The sequence below is a fragment of the Schistocerca serialis genome, chromosome 3 (assembly GCF_023864345.2).
Source record: "Schistocerca serialis cubense isolate TAMUIC-IGC-003099 chromosome 3, iqSchSeri2.2, whole genome shotgun sequence".
NCBI lineage: Eukaryota > Metazoa > Arthropoda > Insecta > Orthoptera > Acrididae > Schistocerca > Schistocerca serialis.
In genome coordinates, this window is record NC_064640.1 from 917,576,290 (window position 1) to 917,600,750 (window position 24,461).

At 38.9% G+C, this 24,461-nt stretch overlaps 1 protein-coding gene across 1 annotated transcript in view; it reads left to right on the plus strand.

The window, feature by feature from the left end:
- Positions 1-24,461, plus strand: part of LOC126471176 (polyamine-transporting ATPase 13A3) — a 195,527-nt gene that overhangs the window by 79,935 nt on the left and 91,131 nt on the right. Inside the window, exons 5-9 of the mRNA XM_050099282.1 lie at positions 3,190-3,260; positions 10,776-10,894; positions 11,286-11,442; positions 12,766-12,970; positions 15,818-16,016. Coding sequence (XP_049955239.1) covers positions 3,190-3,260; positions 10,776-10,894; positions 11,286-11,442; positions 12,766-12,970; positions 15,818-16,016 — 751 coding nt within the window. The remainder of the gene's footprint in view (positions 1-3,189; positions 3,261-10,775; positions 10,895-11,285; positions 11,443-12,765; positions 12,971-15,817; positions 16,017-24,461) is intronic.

The window sequence follows — 24,461 nt, forward strand, 5'->3', positions numbered from 1 at the left end:
TACTCTTTCTAAAACAATGCCAGGTATGTGTGGGACGAGATGAATGATGCAGCACCAAGTCAAGGCTAAAACCACAATATGCAGAATAATTTGCCAGATGCTCATAGCTCATAGCAAACACTAATGTGTACATCTTTGCAGCCAGGATGTAGGAGACATATAGTAACCTTTTATCAAGATCTGAAGATAGTAATCGTGCTTACTGAAACCGGTAATTGACAATAAATGTTGTTTACAAGTGATCTTATCTATGAAGTACACTTTCTTTCAAGCAGTTCAGATTCAGATTCTTTATTTGCCATTGATCACATGCATTGAAATAGGCTTTATAATGATGTCAAGATACAGAAGATTTACTGTATTGGTTAGTGTTTGCATTACAAGTACAAATTATTTATGCTACATTAATCAATTGTACAGTATTGCAGTCATTGGCTAATGCTCAATTTCTATGTTACAAGTATCAAGAATTCTCTAAGACTGTAGTATGGATTGTCTATTAACCATTTGTGCAGTTTACTTTGAAAATTATTGAAAGGTGTATTGAGTGCAGTATGTGGTATTTTTTTAAATAATTTCAAACAGTTCACTTTATGAGAGTTGCCTGTTTTTGTCAGCCTATGTCTAGGAATGTTAGTGCTCTCTTTATTTCTGGTGTCATGAAAGTGTATGTTCTCTCTGGTGTTAAATTTTGTTCTGATCTTTTTAGCATGTATCAGTGATGCATAAATGTAAAGATTTATCACTGTCATCATTTTCATTTTGATGAATAAGGGACGACAGTGTTCCTTTGGACCAACGTTGCACATTATTCATAGCACCTTTTTCTGCATTTGTAGTACACCCCTGACATGACATTAGTGGCCCCATAGTAACAGCCCATAAGATAGATCACCCCTTATCACTCAAGACAAGTAAACTAATGAGATTCTTATAGTAGAGGTGTGGAAGGCACTGCAAAAGGGACAGAGTTACCTGGGATCCATCAAGATGATTTGCAGATACGAAGAGGTGATAAATGAGCACAGAAGAGTAAATTTAGACTGTAATTGTGGTGATGTTAACATTTTCTGTCTTGAGAATTTAGCCAAAAATGCAAGGAGACAGAATGATGTACAGTTACTGATCAGTGAGTTGCACACCAGTGTCCTGGACGAGTTTCTTCATTGCTTTGCAGAATGAGAACTTAAGAAAGTTGCAATTGTTGTCATACTTGCTGCATGGGAATGTGAGACCTGGCAGTTTTTGTGAGAATTAAGCTATGTACTGGCATCAGGTTTGATTCTCTCCCTTTCCTTCATTCCATTACTTGTGTCTTTCAACATTAACTAGGACATATCTGCTACACTGATGTGACATGTATGTTATCAGTATTTAAAATGCCTCAACAGAGAATATTTAATTACTTTTAGTGATTTTCCAAACAGTAGATATGATACCTTAATAAGAATCTGTGGAAGTCTACAAACAATATAAGGGGTAAAGATAATCACTCATCGTATAACTGAGACATTGAGTGATTGATAGACACATAAACAAGACTAAAAATGCTGTTGAGCTTTTGAACAAGGTTTTTTTCCCCAGAAGGTGAATCTCAACAAATGTCTTCATTCTTGCCTACATGCCTATCAGCTGCACAGTGCCTCAAGAATATTGTGAGGGATTGATTATCTTTAATCATTACATTATTTGTATCCTACCCAAGGCCTTCCATTATCATAGTAATGTGTTTTGAAATCTATATAAAACAGCCCCACTAATTTAGGTTCTCTGTAGCTACCCTAAATCAGTTCAGCAAATTCTGGGACAGAGCAATAGCTGATGCTCTATTTCTAATCACTCAAATGTATGAAACTCTTATCAACTGTAACTCTTTTTTTTATATGTACAGATTAACAAAATTGTCATCATCATTATTATCTTTATTATTCATTAAAGGGAATGCCTTGTTGTTGTGTCCATTTATCTCTGTTTCCCATCACCCACTATATTTACTATATAAAACTAGATGTAAACACAAATCATATTATTTTTGGTTACATGTCTGTGTTAATTTGGAACGAGATAAATGAGTTTATCAACTAAGTTCCCCCTTTTTCATTTGCTAAATCCTGTGGTATTTTATTTTCTTGTATTTGTGCCAAAAACATCTTTTAAACAAGTTCACCCAGTATTCTAATTTTAATTTCCATGGTCATAGCTCATTAAATTTTAGGCCACATCAAATCTGTCAGAAGACTGATTACTTCACTAGTTGTGTTTTCTCTTGGAATTAATCACATCATTTGATGCAAACTATCTGTATTTGTTTTATATGTTTGTCATGGAAAATGAATAAATTGTTTATGATCCACTCTGCTTTCTTTGTGATATAAACAAGAAATTCCCCAGTATAAATACAGATAACAAAAAGTTAAGCCAGTAACCATTTACAAGTTGTACAGTTGCTGTTTTTTTAGTATTATTTACTTCTGTTGCATTGTCGTCTTCTTTTTCTTCTCTTCTTATACTGTAGTGTTAATATGCCTGAAATTGGGTAAAATTTGGACAAAGTCTTCCTTCAGAGCTCCCTCTCTTCCTTCCATACGTGTGTGTCCCCCCCCCCCCCCCCCCCCCACACACACACACACAAACAAAGAGAGAGAGAGAGAGTCATAAATTTACTCTCATACTTTTGGAAAACTGGTTTTCTTCTTATGGTGCTAATTTGGAGAAAATAATGATAGAGGTGGTTTGAAAACTCTCAACTTGGTTCATGTGTATAGTGTGTTATCAACTGCATCTCAGTTTTGGTGTTTCTGATAAGATGTTATTTTTATTTATTCCTTTTTAATACTAAAATCCATTGTGCTCTCACACTTTTTCTTTTCCTAATTATGTTGTGCACATTTTTCTCTTGTATCATGTCTAATAATTCCTATATTCAAAGACACAGAAAGGTGAGTATTTGTAATTGTAATTATTTTCTCAGTTGTATTCTCATGTTATATAATTCATGTATTCATAAGTTCACCATATATACTTAGTTGTTAGAGGTAAAAACATGAATATACTTTCACATCTCGCTCCCAAGTTTCATACTGTAAAAATGTAATAGTGTGTAATTTACAACTACTGCACTTGCAGAGTGAAGTTATGCAGTTTCCAGTGTGTAGTTGATTCACTTCTGTGTTATTGATTTCATTATAGGAGCAGTACCACAAAAGACATCGGCGGTACTACGTGAAGACAGTGAAAACAGTGAGAGCTGACAGTGCCTTGTGAGTTATAACGTCTAAGATTATTTATAATTGACTGAATACTAAAAAATGTAAAGTTCCACTTGTGCTCATTACTCTTTTCATCAGTTATTGATATTTAGATTGAATGCAGAGCTAATATAATTTTTTAAACGAATCCTACAATTCATTTGTGCTGTACCATGAGGGTACAATGACAGCAGCCATCATGAGAATGTAAAAGTAAAGCATCATTAATACATTTTTCTTGTGAATACTTAACCAGTGTCGACTGAATATATAGTAATTGAAATTGCTAAGGGATATAGGAAGAAAAGATGAGGATGTTCGTAATATTCTGAGAACTACATAAAGCTGGAGGTATTTCAAGAATAAAAGTGAAGCTATAAGAACAATTAAGATTAAAAGCATTAGTAATGTAAAATACTAGATGTACCATATTGAGAGCACATCAGAGAGGTCACAAGCAAGGTGTGGGTTAGGGTTTGTGGAGCATGGAGTTCATAAGCTGGGTGCTAGTTGACATCATGAGTGCTCCATTACCATCACATCTGGGTGGGCGTCTGCACCACCATTTGATTTGATGGTAAAGTGTTGTGTGTTACAGAGAATGGAAATATGACATCACTACCTTTACTACAAGGAAAAAATGTACCATATTGAGAGCACATCAGAGAGGTCACAAGCAAGGTGTGGGTTAGGGTTTGTGGAGCATGGAGTTCATAAGCTGGGTGCTAGTTGACATCATGAGTGCTCCATTACCATCACATCTGGGTGGGCGTCTGCACCACCATTTGATTTGATGGTAAAGTGTTGTGTGTTACAGAGAATGGAAATATGACATCACTACCTTTACTACAAGGAAAAAATCTGTCAGAAAATATACCAACTTTAGAGCCTTACAAACCAAAGGATCATTACTGCCTAACACCAACAGGGTAAAGTCTGTGGTGCACAGTCTGTGACCGGCAGAATTATAGGTAGAGTACAGGCTTTCTTCGCTGTGATGATATGAAGGGTAGGTTGGCAAGCCTGTTGCCCCAGCCATCATTTGCCCCCAGGACAGATGTTTGGTACTCATTTGATAGAGACTGAGTGGACTTGTGGGCATCCTGGAGAGACTGGGACAAGGAAAAACTCCACCCCTATCGAGGATCAAATCTGTGACCTCCAGGGCCAGAGTCTAGTGCTCTACCTGCTAAACCACTATGGCCACACTGCCTAATATACTTCTTTCACTGTAGTAACAAATGACATAACATAAATGATGAATTTAACAACCTTGCTAATTAAACAGGAAAAAATTGAGAGATATAGTGGTACCGCAAGTAGCCCCCACAACACATCAGTAAGTGTTTTGTGAAATATAGATGTAAATGTAGATAACATATTCTGGAACATACATGCTTCAGTTATTTTAATATCCATCTAAATAAATGGCCATAGACTGAAAAATAGAAGATAATATCCAATTTCTGCTATATATCATTTACTGTAAATTAAGGAAAAAATGTCACTATGAAGGCCTGTGATGTTGCACCTCGAATAATAATAGCCAAAACTAACATTTACTTAAATGCTATGTTTGAGATCTGTGTAATGTGCAAGTGAAAACAGTCAAATTTTTGTAGAGTGCTGTATCCAGCTAACGATGCATATAAGTCCAACGTGATTATTATCTTAATTTCAGATTACAGAAGTGGGTATTTTTGTTTGAGATGATCATATCCCCCATTAGAGCTTCATTTTAATGCTTTGTACTACTTTTTACTGACCTATTTAGGAGTATAATTCATGAAGTACTGTTTTCTTGGCTGGTTCGTTTTTAATAGTAATTCAGTCAACACCAATACATGTCCATGACCATAATGTGTGTGTGTGTGTGTTTTGTCTATTTTGTGAGTAATGAAGTATCCTCATATATATATGCAGGATTTTCCATCATTGGATTCTTGATGAAGCGTACTGATACTCAAAAACTACAGACAATCCCACAGTATTTATTTATTTAAACCAACATATTGGCTTACTGGGTTACCACATGTCATTGTCAGATTTTGATATCTACTGTGGTTGGTCTAAAGCCTGCTTGCAATTAAAAATAGTAGGAGAAAATGGGCACAGAGATTTTTTCCTTGCTGATTCCTTTATTTGGGACACAATTACTGGAATATTGGGTATGTTACTGACATAGTAAACTTACACAAAAACTTTCCATATTAAGCTATCACTGATGTTCACTATTTGTTTTGGAGTTATCTTCTTCATAACAATGCTTGTGTAAGCAGACATCTTCAGTGGTCAAAGGAAGTATTTTATCGTGCCAGATTGTTGCCTCAATCTTTTTCACAGTTGAAAGTTGAAAGATGTAATAGTTTGGGAAAACAAGAGAGTAACCAAAAATGAAGCTTCATTATTAAATGCTTCCTTCAGAGTATGATGGAGCTAGAAATGACTGTGGATGGAGTATTATCTTAATGATTTTACTTCTGTTACATGCAAAGTGTCTCCCAGAAGGCCAACCCCACGTCCAAGTTCGCGGGAGACGGGCAACGGCACAGAGTAGGGGAATGCCTGTAGGGATGAAATGCAGTAAAGATGCCCTGTGCTCTGCACTGCTGTAACAGCTGTAAAAACCCTACAGGAACCCTGAAGAGTGACGGCTGACGGGGCTCTGGTGAAGCTGCATTAGTCCCAGTGTGCCACCATTTGCCTGAATTGACAGTATCTTATTCAAAAACAGGCTTCAGAGTGGAGGAAGAAAAAACTAAGTATGACTTGTAAGAGTATCATTGTTTTAGAGGTACACTGCTAATAGAAAGTACATGTACTGGAAATACAGTGATTATTGATGGACCTGAAGACAAAGTTTGAGTCCAGTCTACTTGTTTATGATGGAAAAGAAATGTGAATGGATAAAGGGATGGTGGTGATGTGGAGAGAATTGAAGAAATATAATTTGGAACTGTTGTTTTTTCTGCCTGTAAGATTTTGATAACTGAGTTGTGAAATGTGTCTGTGATGCAGAACTGGAAGTAATAAATGCATTAGATATGTGGTAAATATTACTGAAAATATTTTGGACATTTGACTTTCAGTTTTAACCTTTGTTATTTATGTTGTAAACAACTTTTGAACCATATTTCCCAGATTTTTAATGCTTATTAATTTCACTATTTTTCAAAATTGTCTCATCTCAGATCTATTTCTAAATCTACAGTAGACTTCATTTGTTTCTCTAACAGCTAAACAAACATTTCATTGTTTACAACCTCACACCCCACTAGTTCATACACAAACATCTATTTTCTGTTTGTGTATAATTTTTCAATGTTGTCAGTCACCTTAGTGAACTATTCAGACTTATTATGTTTGTGGTTTTCAATCAGAATGTGACATTCATTCCTCTTTTGTTTATCATATTAGCCAATAAGTGAGGTACAATGAAAGGGTTTGACTCTTATTGCATTAAAAATGTGCCCTCTGTCTCTTCTTTCTTTTTTTATGCATAAATGGTTTTATGGTTTTGTGTGCATGTGGTAAGTCTGGAACTGGAATTTGGGGGAGGGGGGGGGGGTAATTGAGGGTATAGGATGTAGATGCAAGGATGTGATGGAAGATGGGACAATTGGAGTAGTGGCTGCATGGGCCATCATCAATTATTATGGTTTGTTTCTTTTTTTTACTCTGTTTATGTCCAACATTGTTAATCATTGCTTACTTGCTTGATTGTTTATCACTTCCTTTTAGTTCAAGGGCTTTATAGGTTTTGGAAAAAATGACACTTGTATACAGAGAAGAGTGAGTGACATATTATACACCTCCTCCTGCCCCCCTCCCCCCACACCAATCAAATTGCGAATTGAGTTGCTGTGGAATGGGTGTAAAAACCAGTTTCGTTTTCAGTGCCTAGATCTTGTTCATCTGCCATCTTTGGCATTCTTGTTGTAACTGCGACCAGGACGGTCGCGGGGTAGCACTGACGGAAGGCGCGGCGGGACCAGTGGAGAGGCCCGCGAACAACAACACAACAAAAAGGACAGACACGACCAACGTAGGCAGATCAAATATGACAAGACTGAACAACAGAGTCACAAGGAAACAAACTCGTACATGAACCAGGAAGAAAGCAGTCTAGCGCAAGCGAGGTGTAAACCAACGTAAGCGAGATCAGACTGACTGGATGAGTGAGTGGCCGGTGCTTAAGTACGCTCTCAGGGGCTCCGCTATTGGCTGCTGGGACCACGTGGTCCACTGTGGCACCCCCACACTAAAAGCAGGCCAGGAGGCGCGCGCCGCCACAACTTACAGTGCAGCGAGCTCTATGGGTCTTCGATGTCCGTGACGTCTGGCGTGGATTCAAATTCCGCGGCGCGTGGTACCAAAATTCTACTAGTATCACTTGAGTCTATGAACCAGCACTTTCTTAATTGCTTCTCTGTTAAAGGCTCTTTCCATCTTCTGGGATCTGATTGTACCATAAAACCTTGATAGCTTTTCATTATTATCCTTACAGCATCCCTGTAATTTATTTTTCCTGCAGCAATGTTCACCTCTCATAGATCTCTCTCACACTCTTGGAACCATTTTAACTTAGATAACTTCGGATTTAGAAAATTCCTGATTTTCTTTGTGAAATATATCCACATTGGGGATGTGCCTATAGGAAAGTAATCTTCTCTTTTTAATTGTTGTAGTTATTGGTTCCATCTTGCTGTACACTACTCTATTGTACCCCATTCAAACCTTCCATCAACGTATGTATTGCCTAAGAAATTCTATAGTATCTTGTGTTCCCTTTTACGCAACTGGTTGACTTGTCCTTTTTGATTCATGCACAGCTTCTCCATAACTTACAAATCTTCTCATCATACAACAGTGCTGCAATGTCTTACTTTGGCTCCTACACTCAGCATTTTCTTATATATGTTTTTAGTTGCTTGATACACCTACTCTAATTCTGGATCTGGATACTGGCCATTTCGTGCTCTAGCCCATTTTGTTGGATTACTTCATGTATGTACTTAAACATCTTGATTCTTCCAATTTTTCCTATGGTCAGTTACCACATATTCTGATTCATCACTGATGCTCTTCTTCTCAAGATGGTTTGTGTTCCTGAGCTCTTAACTGATGTTGTTGGCAAAAATGGCCATGTCATCTGCAAAAGCCATTCATTTAACATACATACACTGCTTTGAGTTAACTAAAACTTATCTTCATCTCCAACCTTTTTTGTTCAGCATTTTTCTTCATTCGTGAATAATCTTTTCTAAGAAACAACTGAAAACTGGCAGATAAAAATCGATCTCCTTGCCTGACCCCAGACTTTACCTCGAAGGTCTGTGAAATGTCATTCTTGAATTTCACATTTAGAATTGTAAAGGTGAGAGTCTCTTTAATCACGTTCCTGGACATATCATCCCCTCCAAATTATTTCATGATATCTAGTAATGACTCTCAGTTAATCACATATGCCTTTCTGAAGTCAACAAATACAACCACATAGTCAAGCCTCCCTGTAGTCTTATATCTGATGACGTTCTTCAGACTGAGAATTTGTTCTGGGTAGGAGCACTCCTTTCTGAAACCAGCCTGGTACTCACCAACCATTTATTACATTGAACTCCTATTGTGTTTAGGAATGCCTTAGAAAGAATCTCATAAGGAACAGGCATATTCATATACTCCCAAAATTGTTGACATTCTTATTGTCTCCTATGGGTAAGTACTGACAGCCATTTAGCTATTGTTGTACCCATTCGCCAGATCTCTTGAAAGAGAATCTTCATTAAATAGCTTCAGTAGTTCCATCATAACAGGATCTTTGTCAGCTACTTCATTTTCTTTCATGTTCTCTATGATCTGCTTAATTATTGTATTACAAGGTGGCTGAGAATTAGACAGACATTGAACAATAAGGAAGATGGGTAAGCTCTATGTTGTCTCATCATAGTTGAGTAGTTGGTTGAAATACTGAGCCAAAATGTTGCAATTTGCCATGTTGTTGATGACTAGATTTTCAGTGTCATCTGTAGAACACAGACTAGGGTCTTGATACCCTTTCACACTAAACCTGAAGGTTTGATAAAAGTCCCTGACATTGTACTTCAAGAAATCCTGATGAGTGATGTATCAGCTCTGTCTGTTGTTTCCAATATGATTACTTTACACATCAAAACACGTGAGCTACAACTTTCTTTGAATCAAAATGTTTCTGTTCCTTCGTCAATGTCAACTTTTTCCTGGAAATTGTTCCTTGATCCAGTGTATTGTCACAGATTTTGTTCCACGATTGGAGTTTTTCTTTAGGACTTGTCAGGAGTGTCACATTGTCTGCCTGCTGAATGCAATGTTAGTCCAAATCTCAGATTTAGAGGTCAAGTTCCAGTGGTGCTGCTCCTTAACTTCTTGCCCGATCGTAAGTTTCATCATATGATGTCTCTGAATTTTATTTCCAGTTTTTGGAGGAATCTTCTAGAGAGGAACAAATTCACATTGGCCTAGGAATGGCAACGATCAGATTCAAATGTGGCACGTTTCAGTAGTTTGATGTTCATAATATCCTTTATTGTTCAGCTAGAGATTGCACCATGGTCAATCTATTTCTTACCATTCATGTTAGCCGGTGACAGCCAAACTTCTGTTTGTCATCATTACCTGAAGATCAAATGTTTGCCACCATTCTACAAATCTAATTCAATTTTATTGATCACAGTTCCACAAGTATACAAGTCCTCCTGTGGGCAAGATCGTTCCCAACTGTTGATGTAACTTCTTTTTATTTAAAAAATAATCATGTGTAGAATATAATAACAACAATTTCAGTTTTGACCATACGTTGGGCATCTTCCTATTCAATACGTCATAGGTATTATGTAAAGACTCTGATGATGGCCAATTTATGGCCAAGACTGGTAATGACTGTTACCATGTTATAAGTGTATCTGTGTAGAATAAAAAGAAGTGTTAAGGCTTAATGAGTATAATAATGTTCTTGTATGTGCACAAGCTTCCTGGTGGAAATCTGTGAACTACAGTAACTGGGAAAAATGGAAAATGTGTGTCCAGAGTTGTTTATGATCTAAACAGGAGTTGTCATGTTAAATAAAATTCCTCATAGAACCCGTGTCTGTTAATAACTATGACTCTCAATACACAATTGAAAAATTCTTTTGGCTTTGGGGATTGAGTTAGTTTTATAGAAGTTCTCTGGGTTAGAAGAATACCATTTTTATATGGATTAATTGTTTTCAGATTATATACTGCAATTTCTCTCACACATATTCTCATACTTAATTTTCTTATAGTTAAGATAAACAGCAATATTTTAAGTTCCTGGATTCCACAAGGAGCAGGTGTGAACTTTTTTCCCCCCGGAGAATATGTATTATTACTGCATTTTCATCTATGTTAGAAAATAAAAAGACTGGCTGTGTTAGGTGACTGGGGATGAATTCTCCTTAGTTACCCAGTTTATGCACTAAGTCTGTTAAATTTTAGATTAGTTTTTTATGCTAATATTGTCATTTACAGAAATGGTGGCACAAGTGGCTTTGACTCAGAACCTTGTTGGAACGACCACATGCTTACAGATGTCAATTATATTGAAAAAGCACACTTGGCTGTACACTTCAGCGGAGGAAGTTTTAAATGTAAGTAATATTCTATCCATAACTATCAAAAACTATGAAAACATATTTTATTATTCCTATTAAAGCATTGCTTTGTTAAAAAATTCTGTTTGGTTTCTTGTATTTAAATAACATTGCCATTACTTGAACACTGCAGGGCAATGTAAAATACAAATGTTTTGGTGATAAAAGAATATCATAAACTCCATATTGTAAATTTTTATGTGTAAAGCCATATTTTCGTTATTTAGGTCATTGTTGTTTTTTCACTGTTGAGCAATGTGTTTTGCTGTGTACTAACAGTAAATTTGTGAAATCAAAGTAAGGGAAAATTTTTGAAAGTTACACATAAATTGTTAGTTTTTCTAGCATGATAATAGTAACAGATACATTCAGTTTTACTTTCTTCTAGCATACAATGTTTTGCGGCTTTTTCGGTGCAAGAAGCAAACTTATGTGTGGGATGAGGACAGTGGGGACTTCCATAAGTTGTGTGGCTTAGACAAGCGTGTGCTTGTAAGTGTACTACATCAGCACCAAGGATTAACACAGCAGGAACAACTGTCAAGGTATGGATATTTGTCAAAAAATAGCCTAATGGTACAATACAGCATTCAAGAAAAATTTTATATACTCAGTAGCTGAAGTAAAAAAGTCAAGGAGGAAGAAGTGGTAAACGAGTTGTAGTGGGAGCAATAGTGGTGATGGCAATGATGGTAATAATGTTTATAATCTGATATAGAGTGTGGAAATGTGAGAGTAAAACAAAGAAATGGACACAGTTGCAGAAAGTGTGGGAGAAAATGAAAGTGCAAGACAGGTGAAATAAATAAATCTAATTACAATGCTACTCACCATGTAGCTGATATGTTGAGTCACAGAGAGGCACAACAAAAAGACTGTAAAACAAGTAAGCTTTCAGCCAAAGGGCTTTACTCTGCCCTGGATCTTCCATTGTTTGATTAAATCCAGTCACATCTATTTCAGGGAAATTTTCCATCTGTAGACTTCCTGAATTCTGGTCTTAGATAATACGGTTACTATGAAGTGTAATGAGCATGAGTGAGTGGGTAATTCGTTCCAACCTGGAATGGGAAAATGTAAGAAAGCTGAGGTGACATCAGAAAACAATTTATGCAAAACCAGGAATGAGAGCATAAACCATTGAAAGCTTGCCAGCCATCATAAAAACAATTGCTGCTGCTCATTTTTGAATAGATACCTGAAAATGTGTAACATTGGCCCTCAGCAGCTCAACATCAAAGAATTTGGCTGTTAATTTGGAGAAGGAACCAGTTAACTTTATTTACAGAGAAGGGATGAGTTAACTTTATTTATGAGGAGGTATTCAGTAGCTTTCCGATCACTGTGAATGTGTATGACAAGCCTCTTTAGACTAAATTAGTGTTTAAAAACCAGTAAAAAATGTTGTAAGACATTGTTGGCTGAAAAATCTCCTTGGGGTTCAATTTCGAAGGTGTTCTGTATTCATACTCGTTAAGCACATTTATTCTGTTTATGGAAGTAGGCTATGAACATGTGCCTTGGCAAATCACCTGAAACAATTAACACAAAAATACCCATACTTGTTTTCATATCCATACTCGAATTTTATTTGTAAATATGTTCTCCCCAGGAGAAAAAAACTCTGTAATAAAGTGATGAAATTGGCTTAGGATTCATGTGGATGTTGGAGCAACTGACAATCTCATTGTTGTCTTCATTCTGGGTGTAGAGGGAATAAATTAGGACAAAACTTCTATGAAGCCTTATTTTTTAATAAATTTTATATTTATCTTTCACTTCCATGATGTAATTATTATTACTGGTTTTGTTTGTGTATATTATATAAAAATAATTCTTTTAACGTACAATGAATTAATCTGTTGCAGAATTTTGGCATTTGGTCCAAATGAAATAATCGTTCCAGTGCAGTCAGTGGTAACACTGCTGTTTCTAGAAGTCCTGAACCCATACTATGTGTTCCAGTTGCTGTCATTTATCCTGTGGTTTGCAGATGACTACATGTATTACGCTCTCACCATTTTGGCTATGTCAGCATTTGGTGTTATAATGTCTGTAATACAAGCCAGAAAGGTGAGTTATTTATTACTTGCTCTGTTTCATGTGCATAATTGTTACTTTGCAGATAACTTTAAGTTTGTTTTAAAGAATTAATTTACAGGGACAACACTGAAATGTTTTTGCAAATGATACATAATTATCATACTGTGTGTTGTCGTTGTGGTCTTCAGTCCAAAGACTGATTCAGTGCAGTGCTCCGTGCTAGCCTGTTCAGTGCAAACCTCTTCATCTCCAAATAACTACTGCAGCCTACATTCTTTTGAACTTGCATACTGTATTCATCTCTTGGTCTCTCTCTACAATCTGCACCATCCACCCATCCCCCCCCCCTCCCACTCTCTCTCTCTCTCTCTCTCTCTCTCTCTCTCTCTCTCTCTCTCTCTCTCTCTCTCCCCCCCCCCCCCTGCCCCCCTCCTCTCTCTCTTCTCTCTAATACTAAATTGGTGATTCCATGATGTCTCATAAAGTCAGAATGTGCCTTATCAACTGATCCCTTCTTTTAGTCAAGTTGTGCCACAAATTTTTTTTCTAGCCACTTGTGTCCAATATCTCCTCATTAGTTACACAATCTATCCATCTATCTTCAGCATTTTTTTTTGTATCACCACATTTCAGAAGCTTCTATTCTCTTCTTGTCTGCACTGTTTAATGTCCACATTTCACCTACATACAAGGTTACACTCCAGACAAATACCTTCAGGAAAGACTTCGTAGCGCTTAAATCTATATTTGATGCTAGCAAATTTCCCTTCTCCAGAAACAGTTTTCTTGCCATTGCCATTCTACATTATAAATCCTCTCTACTTTGGCCATATGAGCTATTTTGCTGCTCAAATAGCAACACTCATCACTACGGTTAATGTCTCATTTCCAAATCTAATCCATACAACATCTCCCACATTAATTTGACTTGTTTCACTTTTGTTGATGCTCATTTTATAACCTTTTTTAATTACACTCTCCATTCTGTTCAACTGCTCTTCCAATTCCTTTTCTGTCTCTGGTAGAATTCCAATGTCATCAGCAAATATCAAAGTTTTTATTTCTTTTCCTTGAACTTTAATCTCCAAATTTTTCTTTGGTTTTATTTACTTGCTCAATGTATAGATTGAATAACATCAAGGTTAGGTTGCAACCCTGTCTTACTCCCTGTCAACTACTGCATTCCTTTTGTGCCCCTCGACTCTGGTTTCTGTACAAGCTGTAAATAGCGTTTCACTCCCTGTATTTTAACCCTGCTACTTTCAGAATTTTGAAGAGTGTATTGTAGTAAACATTGTCAAAAGCTTTTTCTAAGTCTAAAAATGCTATAAACATAGATGTGACTTTCCTTAACCTATCTTCTAAGAGAAGTCGTAGGGTCAATATTGCCTTACTTGTTCCTTCATTTCTCCCAATCCAGACTGATCTCTGCGGTTAGCTTTTATCAGTTTTTCCATTCTTCTGTAAATAATTCATTTTACTATTTTGCAACCATGACTTATTAAGCTGATGGTTCAATAACATTCACATCTGTCAGCCATTCTTTTTTTGGAAGGAACAATTTTGTCATGGGCGGCTCTCCCAGGGATATTAGTAGTTCTGACAGACTATCATCTGCTCCAGTGACCTTGTTTCAACTTAGGTCTGTCAGTACTCTGTCAGATTGCTCTTGCGGTATCATATTACCTATCTCATTTTCATCCATGTCCTCTTGCCATTCTGTAATATTGCCTTTAAGTTCATTTACCTTGTGTAATCCCTGTGTATATGCCTTCCACCTTTCACCTTTCCTTTGTGCTGATTATCATCTGAGTTCTAGTTATTCATACAGCTGCTTCTCTTTCTCCAACAGCCTCTTGAATTTTCCTGTAGGCAGTATCTATCTTTCTCACAACGATATATTCTTCTGTATCCTTATATATGTCCTCTAGCCATTCCTGCTTAGCCAGTTTTGCAGATTTGTCCTCTAGTTATTCCTTTTTAGGAATTTTGCACTTCCATATATTGAAACAAAATAATAATTAAATAATGGCTTTGCTTATGGAATCACCAGGAAGCAGGTATAGTGGTGTAAACAATAGATCATAATGTGTAAAGTTTGTGATTCTATGGTTTCCTTATTGCAGTATAAAATTGAAAAGCAAAATATGTGGTAATGTTTCTAAGACTAGATATTAGTGTTTTTCAGGTCTTTAATGCAAGAGAGACTGCATAGTATAGTGTTGTAGAAATTAATAGTCAAGAGAGACAGGCTTAAAAATGTGAAAAGTTTGAACATACCTGTGAAAGAGAAAACAGTTTATATGTAATAAAAGGGAAGTTCAAAAATGAAGGTAACAGCTCACTTGTTTCCAAAGCTCAGGATACTGTACTACATCATTTGGTGCCATGTTTCATGTTGCCAGACAGAACCTTTGTCTTCAGTTTTTGAATCATTTATTTTTGGTGCAGTTTCCTGAAGAGACATTTTGTCTTTCTGTTGGTAATAAGATTCTTGTATATTGTAGCTATTGTTTGAAATTGCTGCAAGAGGTAATTAAACTCTAGTGAAAAAAAAAAAATTAATGAAGATTCTGGAAGAAGACTAAGGAAACAATGAGTCAGGAAACTTTTAATTCAAGATTAATGTTTAATTTATAGTGCCAATGCATAAAAACACGTGTAATTATAATTGTCTGTGCTATATGATCTTGGACATAGATTTAAAAACTTGATATGTGTGTCTTTTGTCATGTATGCTTGTGAGAGGGCATTGTGTTCATCTTAAGTTTATCAGTTATGATGCAAAATTAAGTTAATTGTAGAACTGAATATCTTGCACTTTCAAACTAATGAGGTTTTAATGTCTAATATTTACTAACTTTTCCTCTGTTTTAGACACAATACAAATTAAGAAGCACCATACATGCGTCTGATGTTGCAACAGTAATGCGGGGTCCAGCACAAACTGAAACAGTATCAACTGATCAATTAGTTCCTGGTGATGTTTTAGTGATTCCTCGCCATGGATATACAATGAACTGTGATGCTGTGTTGCTTACTGGCAACTGTATTGTTAATGAGAGCATGTTAACAGGTACAGGTTTTTCATGTTTAATGTCAGCATCATATGAAAATATATGACAAAGTTTTGTTTTATAGTTGAGGTAAAATAATAACTATCTTTGACATCAGCTTTCTGTAGATTATTCAGAAAGCTAGACATTAACTGCCATGAAGCATAAAAGATAAACAACCACACTAAACTTTTCAGTTTCTTTATTTAGCCTGAAATAACGTTCAAGACATGAAATATTAATAAGTGGGAGGCATAGGTTGAGGGTAACTTACTGAAAACCCTACAAATCTAGTCTCTCCTTCCCCCTCCCCTTCTCTTACCTCTCCCTCACTTCTTTCCTCAACCCTCCACCCTTCCCATAGCACTCCCTCTCTTACTACCTCTTACTCACCAACTTAGCTCTTTCTGTTCCTTAAGCCAAGATTCCACGTGCATCTAAAGTGAGGCTGTAGCAAGTGACATGACAGCTGATACGTGAGTGGCACCATGTGCTGCTGTTTTCACATACTCCTATCAAAATTCTAGTTGCACAGTTTTCAATATGGTGACAGATGGACATTGTTGTAATCATTCAGGCTGTGGCATTAGAATTGAGCCAAAAATTGGTTGTTGTCATCATTCAGGCCATGGCATTAGAATTGAGCCAAAAACCCATTAAGAAGAAGAGAAAGCATAGATATTGGATTTGGAAGTAGGTTTTGCACAGAAATAACACTGGAGCATCAGGAACGCTTTCATTGAAGTAACACTTGTAAACAAAAATCCATTCTTGGACCACTTTCAGATGACGAAAGTAAATTTCAAGTACTTGTTTAGTTGCATAGTGAGCTCTGTTAAAAAAATCTGATGCATTAGAGATGGAGTACTTGCCCGAGTGAAACTACAAGTTACTCTTTGATATTTGACATCTGGTTATTGCCTGTCATCTCTCCAATGTTTCTGTCACCTTAAAACTAAAAAGTGTTCTATTGTGGTGTGTTGCATGCTATTTACAATGCCCTGAAGGCTCATTTGAAAGCTAATATTTTCACTCACACTTCATGCAAGTGCATTAAAGACACTTCAATATAGTTTATTTCCTTTATTAAAAGTTACATCCAGTCTCAGATTATCCTGCCACCAGAAACCTTGTTACTCCCTTTCTCAGATCCATTGGGCAAGTCTTTATTGGTATTGAAGTTGCCAGTACTAGAATCTGAATATACTCCCAGTATTGCATTAATTTTCATCATTTGTAGAATTCAGTGAGCTGTTCTGAAACTCAAAATCACCTTTCACTAATTACTCAGTAATGCTTGCTTACTCACTCAACCATATACTTTCACCAAAGAGATTAACCATTATGAAGGTTTTATATGCTGAAGCCACACTTCCTACCAATGTAACACAAAAACTGTGCTAAAAACTATGCATTTTGAACAGATTTCTAATGCGGTGTATTGTTGAAGCAACATATTTTCATAATACATAAGTATAAATGTGAAACCCACCTATTACACGTATTAGCTTCGGAAGCACTGGAATCAAGATGGTGGCTGCACAGTTTGCTTCTGACACTAATCAGTGGAATTAATTGGGGAAAGAGAGCAGCATCACGAAGTTAAAGCAGCAGTCTTTCATGGCATGGCTGAAAGGGGTGTCACTTGAGTGGCACCACAAGAATTAAGGTGTTTCCACATGTAATGTCGGTGCAGCCACTCAAGGGGCAGCCAAGTGGCATCACTTATGTTGCATGTGTAAGCCTGACTTTATACCTCACACCTCCATCCCTCCCCACCTCCTTTCATCACCCTCTTTCCCTTGTTACTCTCTCCTTCCATCAACCTCCCCTATTTTCTCCACCGCACCATGCCATCTTCCCCTCCTTTCCTCTGCCATCCTTACCTTATCGTGCTGTTTGTCCCTTGTTCCTTCATTATCCCCAACCCTCCTTTTTTCTCTCCCTCTTTTTTCTTGTTCTCTTTTTCTCCCCTCCATCGCTCAATTTGCCCTCCATCCCTCACCTTTCCCTCTATTCCATACCTTCCACTCCCTCCCATGCCCTCCCATCCCAATGATGCCTTTGTCCATCAAAATCACCTCCTTCTTATTCATTCTTCCTCCAGCGATGCCTCATCTTTCAACTGCCTTTCATTCTCTCCATTCCCTGCAGCCCTCCATTGCCCCACCTTACATCCTTTCCTCCCTATCTCTCTTACTCCTTTTCTTGGCCAACAATTCCTTCCTCAGGCCTCTTGTCCTTCCTTTGAGCCTCATTCTCTCCATTATTCCTCATTGTTTCTCCCTTGCCTCTCACTCCATGCTCTGCCCTCTCTCTCTCATTCCTTTCCCCATCACTCCTTGATTGCTAATACCTCTCTCCTGTTCCTCCATCCTTTACCTCTCACCTCTCTCTTCATCCCTCAGCCCTTCATCTCTCAGCACATTCTATTATTGCCCCCTCCTCTCCCTCCACCATCCTCAACTTTTTCTTCCCCTCTGTAGCTCCTCCTTTCCCATGATATTCCTTGATGTTTCATGTTACTATTGGAAAGTTTTTGTCCCACTTGCATATATAAGTTATACAGTGATAGTGCTATCTCCTCACACATTGATATAATTTTACAACAGTTTTCTCAGTCCATTTTGGACCTACTTCACCATTGTAAATCTTCTCCTAATTGCGAGGGGAACTTAACATTGTGACTGAGCATGACACACTTTAAATGTCCATAGACATATCTCAATACCAAAGTTATTCTCCACAATGGAGCAACTTCTTCCATAATTTCTTATCATGCCTTGATATTGGTACTTAAAAGAAGCACTTTTAACACCAAAACATAATCTTGCCTTCTACCACTTCACTCATGTTGTCTAAATGTTTGTACTTGAAACTTTTATTGATTACAAGGTTGTCCTGCAGCAACTAACTGGTTCTCATTAACCACTTCCTGATGACCAATGCTGCTTTTGATTATTTTGCATCAGCATTGACTTTGCCGATATATACTTTTCTCCAATTCCTATCAACACCATCATCATCATCATAATTAATCCATTCAGACAATTTTATGAAGAAGAATAATGCCTCAGAAGGGAAAATTTTAAGCAGCAACGTGGTTACAGTAATCTTTAAGAGTTTTTATTCTCTGTAAGAAATTTAGTGTTTTCAATTATTGATTTTGTTACTACAGTATGAAAATAATATCAAAGTCTTGCCATTAATGTATGCAAATTTGCATACGTAACATTTTATCACAAGTATGTCTAACACAGGGTGTCCCATGGGGAATGGTCAATATTCAGGGGTAACATGGGAATGAATGTCTGATGCAAAAATTTCATATTACAAGTGGTTTCTGAGGTAGAACACACTTAATGTTTGTCTGGTTTACACATGTACAACAATTAGTAAACAATACAACATGCATTTTGCAAAGTATTGACTGAAAAATATGTATTTTTAACATTCGCCTCTTAAGTATTATCATATGTGTCACATTACAGCTGTTGTACGGTTCACAATAAATGTTTGAATATCCCGCCATCAACTTCAGTGCATGTATGCACTCTTTGGAGAACATGTAGTGTTGCTTGTCTGAGTGCCTCTGCACTTTCCCTAATGAGGGCTGAAGCGTCTGTCATATGTCCAAGCAGTTCATCTCCTGTGTCCACCTTTTGTTTGTACACCTCAGACTGCATCCAACCCCATAAACAAAAATCTAATGGCATAAGGGCTACTGATCTTGGTGGCCAGCTAATTGTACTACCATAACCAATTCAGCATTTAGGATAAGTACAGTTCAGGTGTTCCCTCACATGTCTGCTATAATGTAGAGGGGACTCCATTATACTGGAGGTACATTAAAGTCAGTGTGGCCAAAGGAACACCCTCAGGGTGTTCAACAAATGAGTTTTCCAAAGCAATTGCAAATAATTCTGTCCTGTCATTTGCTCTCTCCTAAAATGATTTTACTTTTCAACGTATTTCCAATCATGCCACACCAAACTGTTGATCGAAAAACAAACTTGGAAATTGGTTTGGAGTAGCATGCAGATTTTGCTGCAAAAATCAATGCTTATTACATGTTTTCTTGATCTTCAGCAGGGAATAGTATTAATGGAAGCAGATGACAATTTTCATTTAACCAGTGACAAAATTCAAGCTGTGTGGCATTGTCATCAATGCGAAGATTGTGGACACACACTATGTGAAATGGGTACAAGTTTTCTGCATGTAATATTCACCATACACATGTTTGTGGGACATTGATAGGTGCAGAAAGTTGCCATTTGCTGGTAGCAGGGCTATGGCACACCATTTCAACACTGTGTTTCTGTTCCTCCACAGGTTATTGAACTACACATTCAGAAGAAAAATAGGAACTTGGAAGAATGTCTGTTTCATGCAATGCTCTGAAAATTCTTGGAAACCTTCTACAGTCAGAAATTTGATAGGAAGGAAAACACTGACAGTGTCCTTATACAGCAGCAGGACCACTATGACAGCAGAAGCTATAAACATACACCATATGTGCATATTTTTCGTTAGCATAAACATGAGGCATTTTAGTCAGCACGTGTACACACACAGTTAACCAATGTTTCTCTCTGATATGCTGTCAGTCCCTCACACTACTTCGCTCTCAACACACCATGAAAAGCTACACATTCAGCAGACCAGTTTAATGGGAGAAAGACATCCCAAGTAGTTAGATTGAAAGCAAGGAGGTAGGTTGGACTAGAATAAAATGTCAGTGAGGTTGGTTAGGTAAGACAAATACGTGAGCACCACTGGCCCAAAAACAAATGTACATTAAATGTGCCCTATCTCAGAAACCATTCAGAATAGGGCATATAAACATATGAAGTTTTTTGCTTCCAATTGAACATCTCTGTAATATCCCAGAATATTGACCTTTCTTCTTGGGACACCCTGTATATTGGAAGTAAAAAGCTATATATACAAATGTTTTTACTACAGTAAAATTCAACAAGTTAATACCTCTTAATCAAGGAGGGTCCTCACTAGGGGTGGAGTTACTGGACATGGTGGACCACGAATAGCTTACAGCCTCTGTTCGGCATCGTCTGGCAGGACGGGAAAAAACCCACTCCACTGATGTGCTTGGTGGCAAAGTGGGCATGAGAACAGCTGGTGATGGAATAGTAATAAACCCATCTGGTACTCCTGGCATGCACTGCACTATTTACACAGCACTGCACACAATACTCCATTTACTGATACTGGGAGGATTAAACAAGCATGTGGCATCAGGCTTTGTACATCCGTAGTCAATAGAAGCACCTCAAGGGGATGCAGCTCGGGAAGGCAGCAGGGAAAAACATGGTAACACTCCTATTGCTAGAAGAACTGCGACAGAAAACTGACACTGAACCCGGAATAAGAATTCTACTGTTCACCCATACCCCGGCAAAATGTGGCAGACGATGACATGAGCCATGTGGCATTGTGCAGGCAAGCTGCCAAGAGCACAGCTGGGAGGTGTTGCCTTTTCAGAATGGAACAAGAGACCACTTGAGCAATGGTTTGGGATGCATGGCTATGGAAATCGTGAGTATCTAAACTCTACCTCTGGCCAAAGTGACCAGCGAGGGTGTTTGGGGGGGCTGGTTTCTGGTCTAAGCAGCTCATCATCTACTGCTGCAGTTGGAGGCGATGGAAGGAGTCACCATGCGGTTCCCCCTTTTTGAGTGGAAAACACCGGTGCCATCTGCACAGAGGGATGTTTGAAGCTGACTGAGGATGCTTGCTGGGAGGTATGCATGGGTTGTTGCTGCTGTGCTCATGCTCTTGCTGTGGTTTGTAATGAGAATGGGGGCATGCGCAGCTCCTGTGTACAGCGTTGTGTGTGAAGTAGTGTTGCTGCTCCAATGGTGCAGGTGCTAGCAGCGGTAGTGACGACACTCTGTTGGGAGTGCAGGCCATCTGTGGGGGTGGGGCACTGTCTCCATCAGATGGAGGCTGCATAAAGGGTAGTGCAGTGTGACATCAGGGTCCCAGGCACTGGAGGGTGTGTCAGTCATGTAGTCGTCTGGCGGTGGACCAGAGGCAGCATCAGCTGGTGGTGTGTCAGACACAGCATTGGGGGTGGTGTCAACTGGTGACACATTGAGAACAGTGGAGGGGATGGTGTTGGCCTGCGTCGTATTGGGTGCAGTGTTGATGGTGCTGTGACTAGGGTCAGTGGTAGGAGAGGAAAACTCCACCTCGATGGTGCTGTGTCCATTGGCTGGAGCGGGTCTAGAATGTAGCCCAGCTTGAGCCTGTCTATGAAAATGGTTGTCACGACCCCATTCAGACAAAAGGAGAATGTCTTGTCCCCATGTTGCAACACCAAGTACGGGCCCAAATATTGAGGGTGGAGAGGTGGCTGGTATGCATCCACCGGAGACATGACATGTGTGCATGCTGTGAGGTCATGGTGGATGAAGGTCGGGTGCTCACTGTGATGTTGCAGAGATCTTGGTCGCAGCTGGGCCATGAAGTCATGGAGCTTCTGCACGAAACCTGGGACATTGTTGTCAGGAGGGAGCAGGGTTGGTTCCAAAAATCACCAGGAGTGGTGAGTGGCTGTCTATATACGAGCTCAGCAACAGAAGTTCCCAGGTCTGTTTTGTGTGCAGAGCTAGAAGTACCAGGGGTAGGGCAGTGGACCATTCAGAAGAATAACATGTGAGGACAGCTTTAAGTGTGCTGTGGAACTGCTCCACCATGCCGTTAGCTGCAGGGTGGTAGCTGGTGGTATAATGGAAATTGGAGCTGCAGGTGCCTGTCAGAGGTTGGAAGAGAGCTGAGGTGAACTGGCACTTGTGATCTGTAATGATGTCATGTGGGCAACCAAAGCAGGATACCCAGGTCCAAACAAAGGGTGCAGCCACAGTTTCGGCTGAAATGTTGGGGATGGGGTAGCCTCTGGCCAGCGAGTAAATCTGTCAGTAATTGTCAGCAGATATCGATGTCCATTGCAGGAGGGTAGTGAACCGAAAATATCGAGGTGACACATGTGAACCAGTGTTGTGTGGGGGAAGAGGTGGCCACAGGGGAGTGAACATGTCATCTGACCTCGGCGTGCTGACACAGAACACCTGACGGGGCACAGTTGCTGCAGTCATGTTGGATGCCTAGCGAGACGAAGTATTGTTTCATGAGGTTGGCACAACTGTAGATGCCTGGGCGTGCGAGGCCATGAACATGGTCAAATTTTTCGAAGATCAGAGGGAAGAAGTGGCAGAGCAATTGTTGGAACCATCAGGTTGTGAAGAATCCATGAGGACGTCACACTAGATCTTACAGTCAGAGCCGGATATGGATTGTAGCTGGAGTTTGAAGCCAGATTGCATATTCTCAGGGGCATGAGCCAGGTCCGGGTCCCCTCTTGAGCAGCAGTGAGGACATCGTAGTCTAAGGGTTGGGTGATGGCACAGGAATGGCTAAGGCAATCTGCCACAATGTTATCGATGCTGCCAAAATGCTCGTCGTTGATAGTGAATTGTGCAATATACTCCTGCAGCCTGAACTGTCGAGGTGAGATCTGGTCTATGTCTTTCCCGCCATAACTAGAGGTTAGAGGGCGGTGGTCTGTGAAGATCGTAAAGATGCATCCATCGACTGAAGATCGGAAATAAAGAACAGCTTCATGCACTGCGAGCAGCTCACAGTCATATTTGCCTCAATGGCATTGTGCATCAGAGAGCTTGGACAAAAAGAAGGCGAGTGGATGCCAAATGTTGTCCGCATATTGTTGTAGGATGGCCCTGATAGACGCCTGGCTCGCATCTACCACTGTTGAGATGGTGGCATTAGGGTGGGGACGTATTTGCCCAAGGTCCCATGTTGGTTTTGGGTCCAAGGGAGCAGCGTGTTGCCTTTGTTTTTATCACTACAAAGTATTGTAGTAAGGGGCTCTTGGGGCATCATTAAGGTGGCAACAGAAAAAGTTGACCATGCCAATGAAACACTGAGGTCTTTGAAGGTAGTAGAGCATGGAAAGTCTGCTACTGCCTGTATTGTCTTGAGGAGGGGGTGGGAGCCGGCAGCAGAGACTAAGTGCTCAAGGAATTCAATCTTGCTCACCCCAGAAATGCATTTTGCCATCTTGGGGATCACCCCAGCTTTCTGCAGGTGGGAAAAAGTTTTCTGTAGGTGTTGGTGATGTTCAGTAGGGTCTCTGGAGTAGATGAGTATATCATCTAGGCAGGCGAAACACTATGGTGCAGCCAGGAGGATGTTGTCGAAAATTCGCTGCCATGTTTGTGCATCATTGCTGAGGCCAAATTTCATGAATTCACTCATAAACAGGCTGAAAGGTATGAGTATGGCTGTTTTCTCAACGTCCTCTGGGGTGACTGACATTTTTGTGTAGCCTTTAGTGCTGTGTATCTTACTGAAGATAGTAATTCCCAAGATGACATCATTGTATGTGCAGAGGAGTGGGACCGGATAGCATTCAGGGGTGA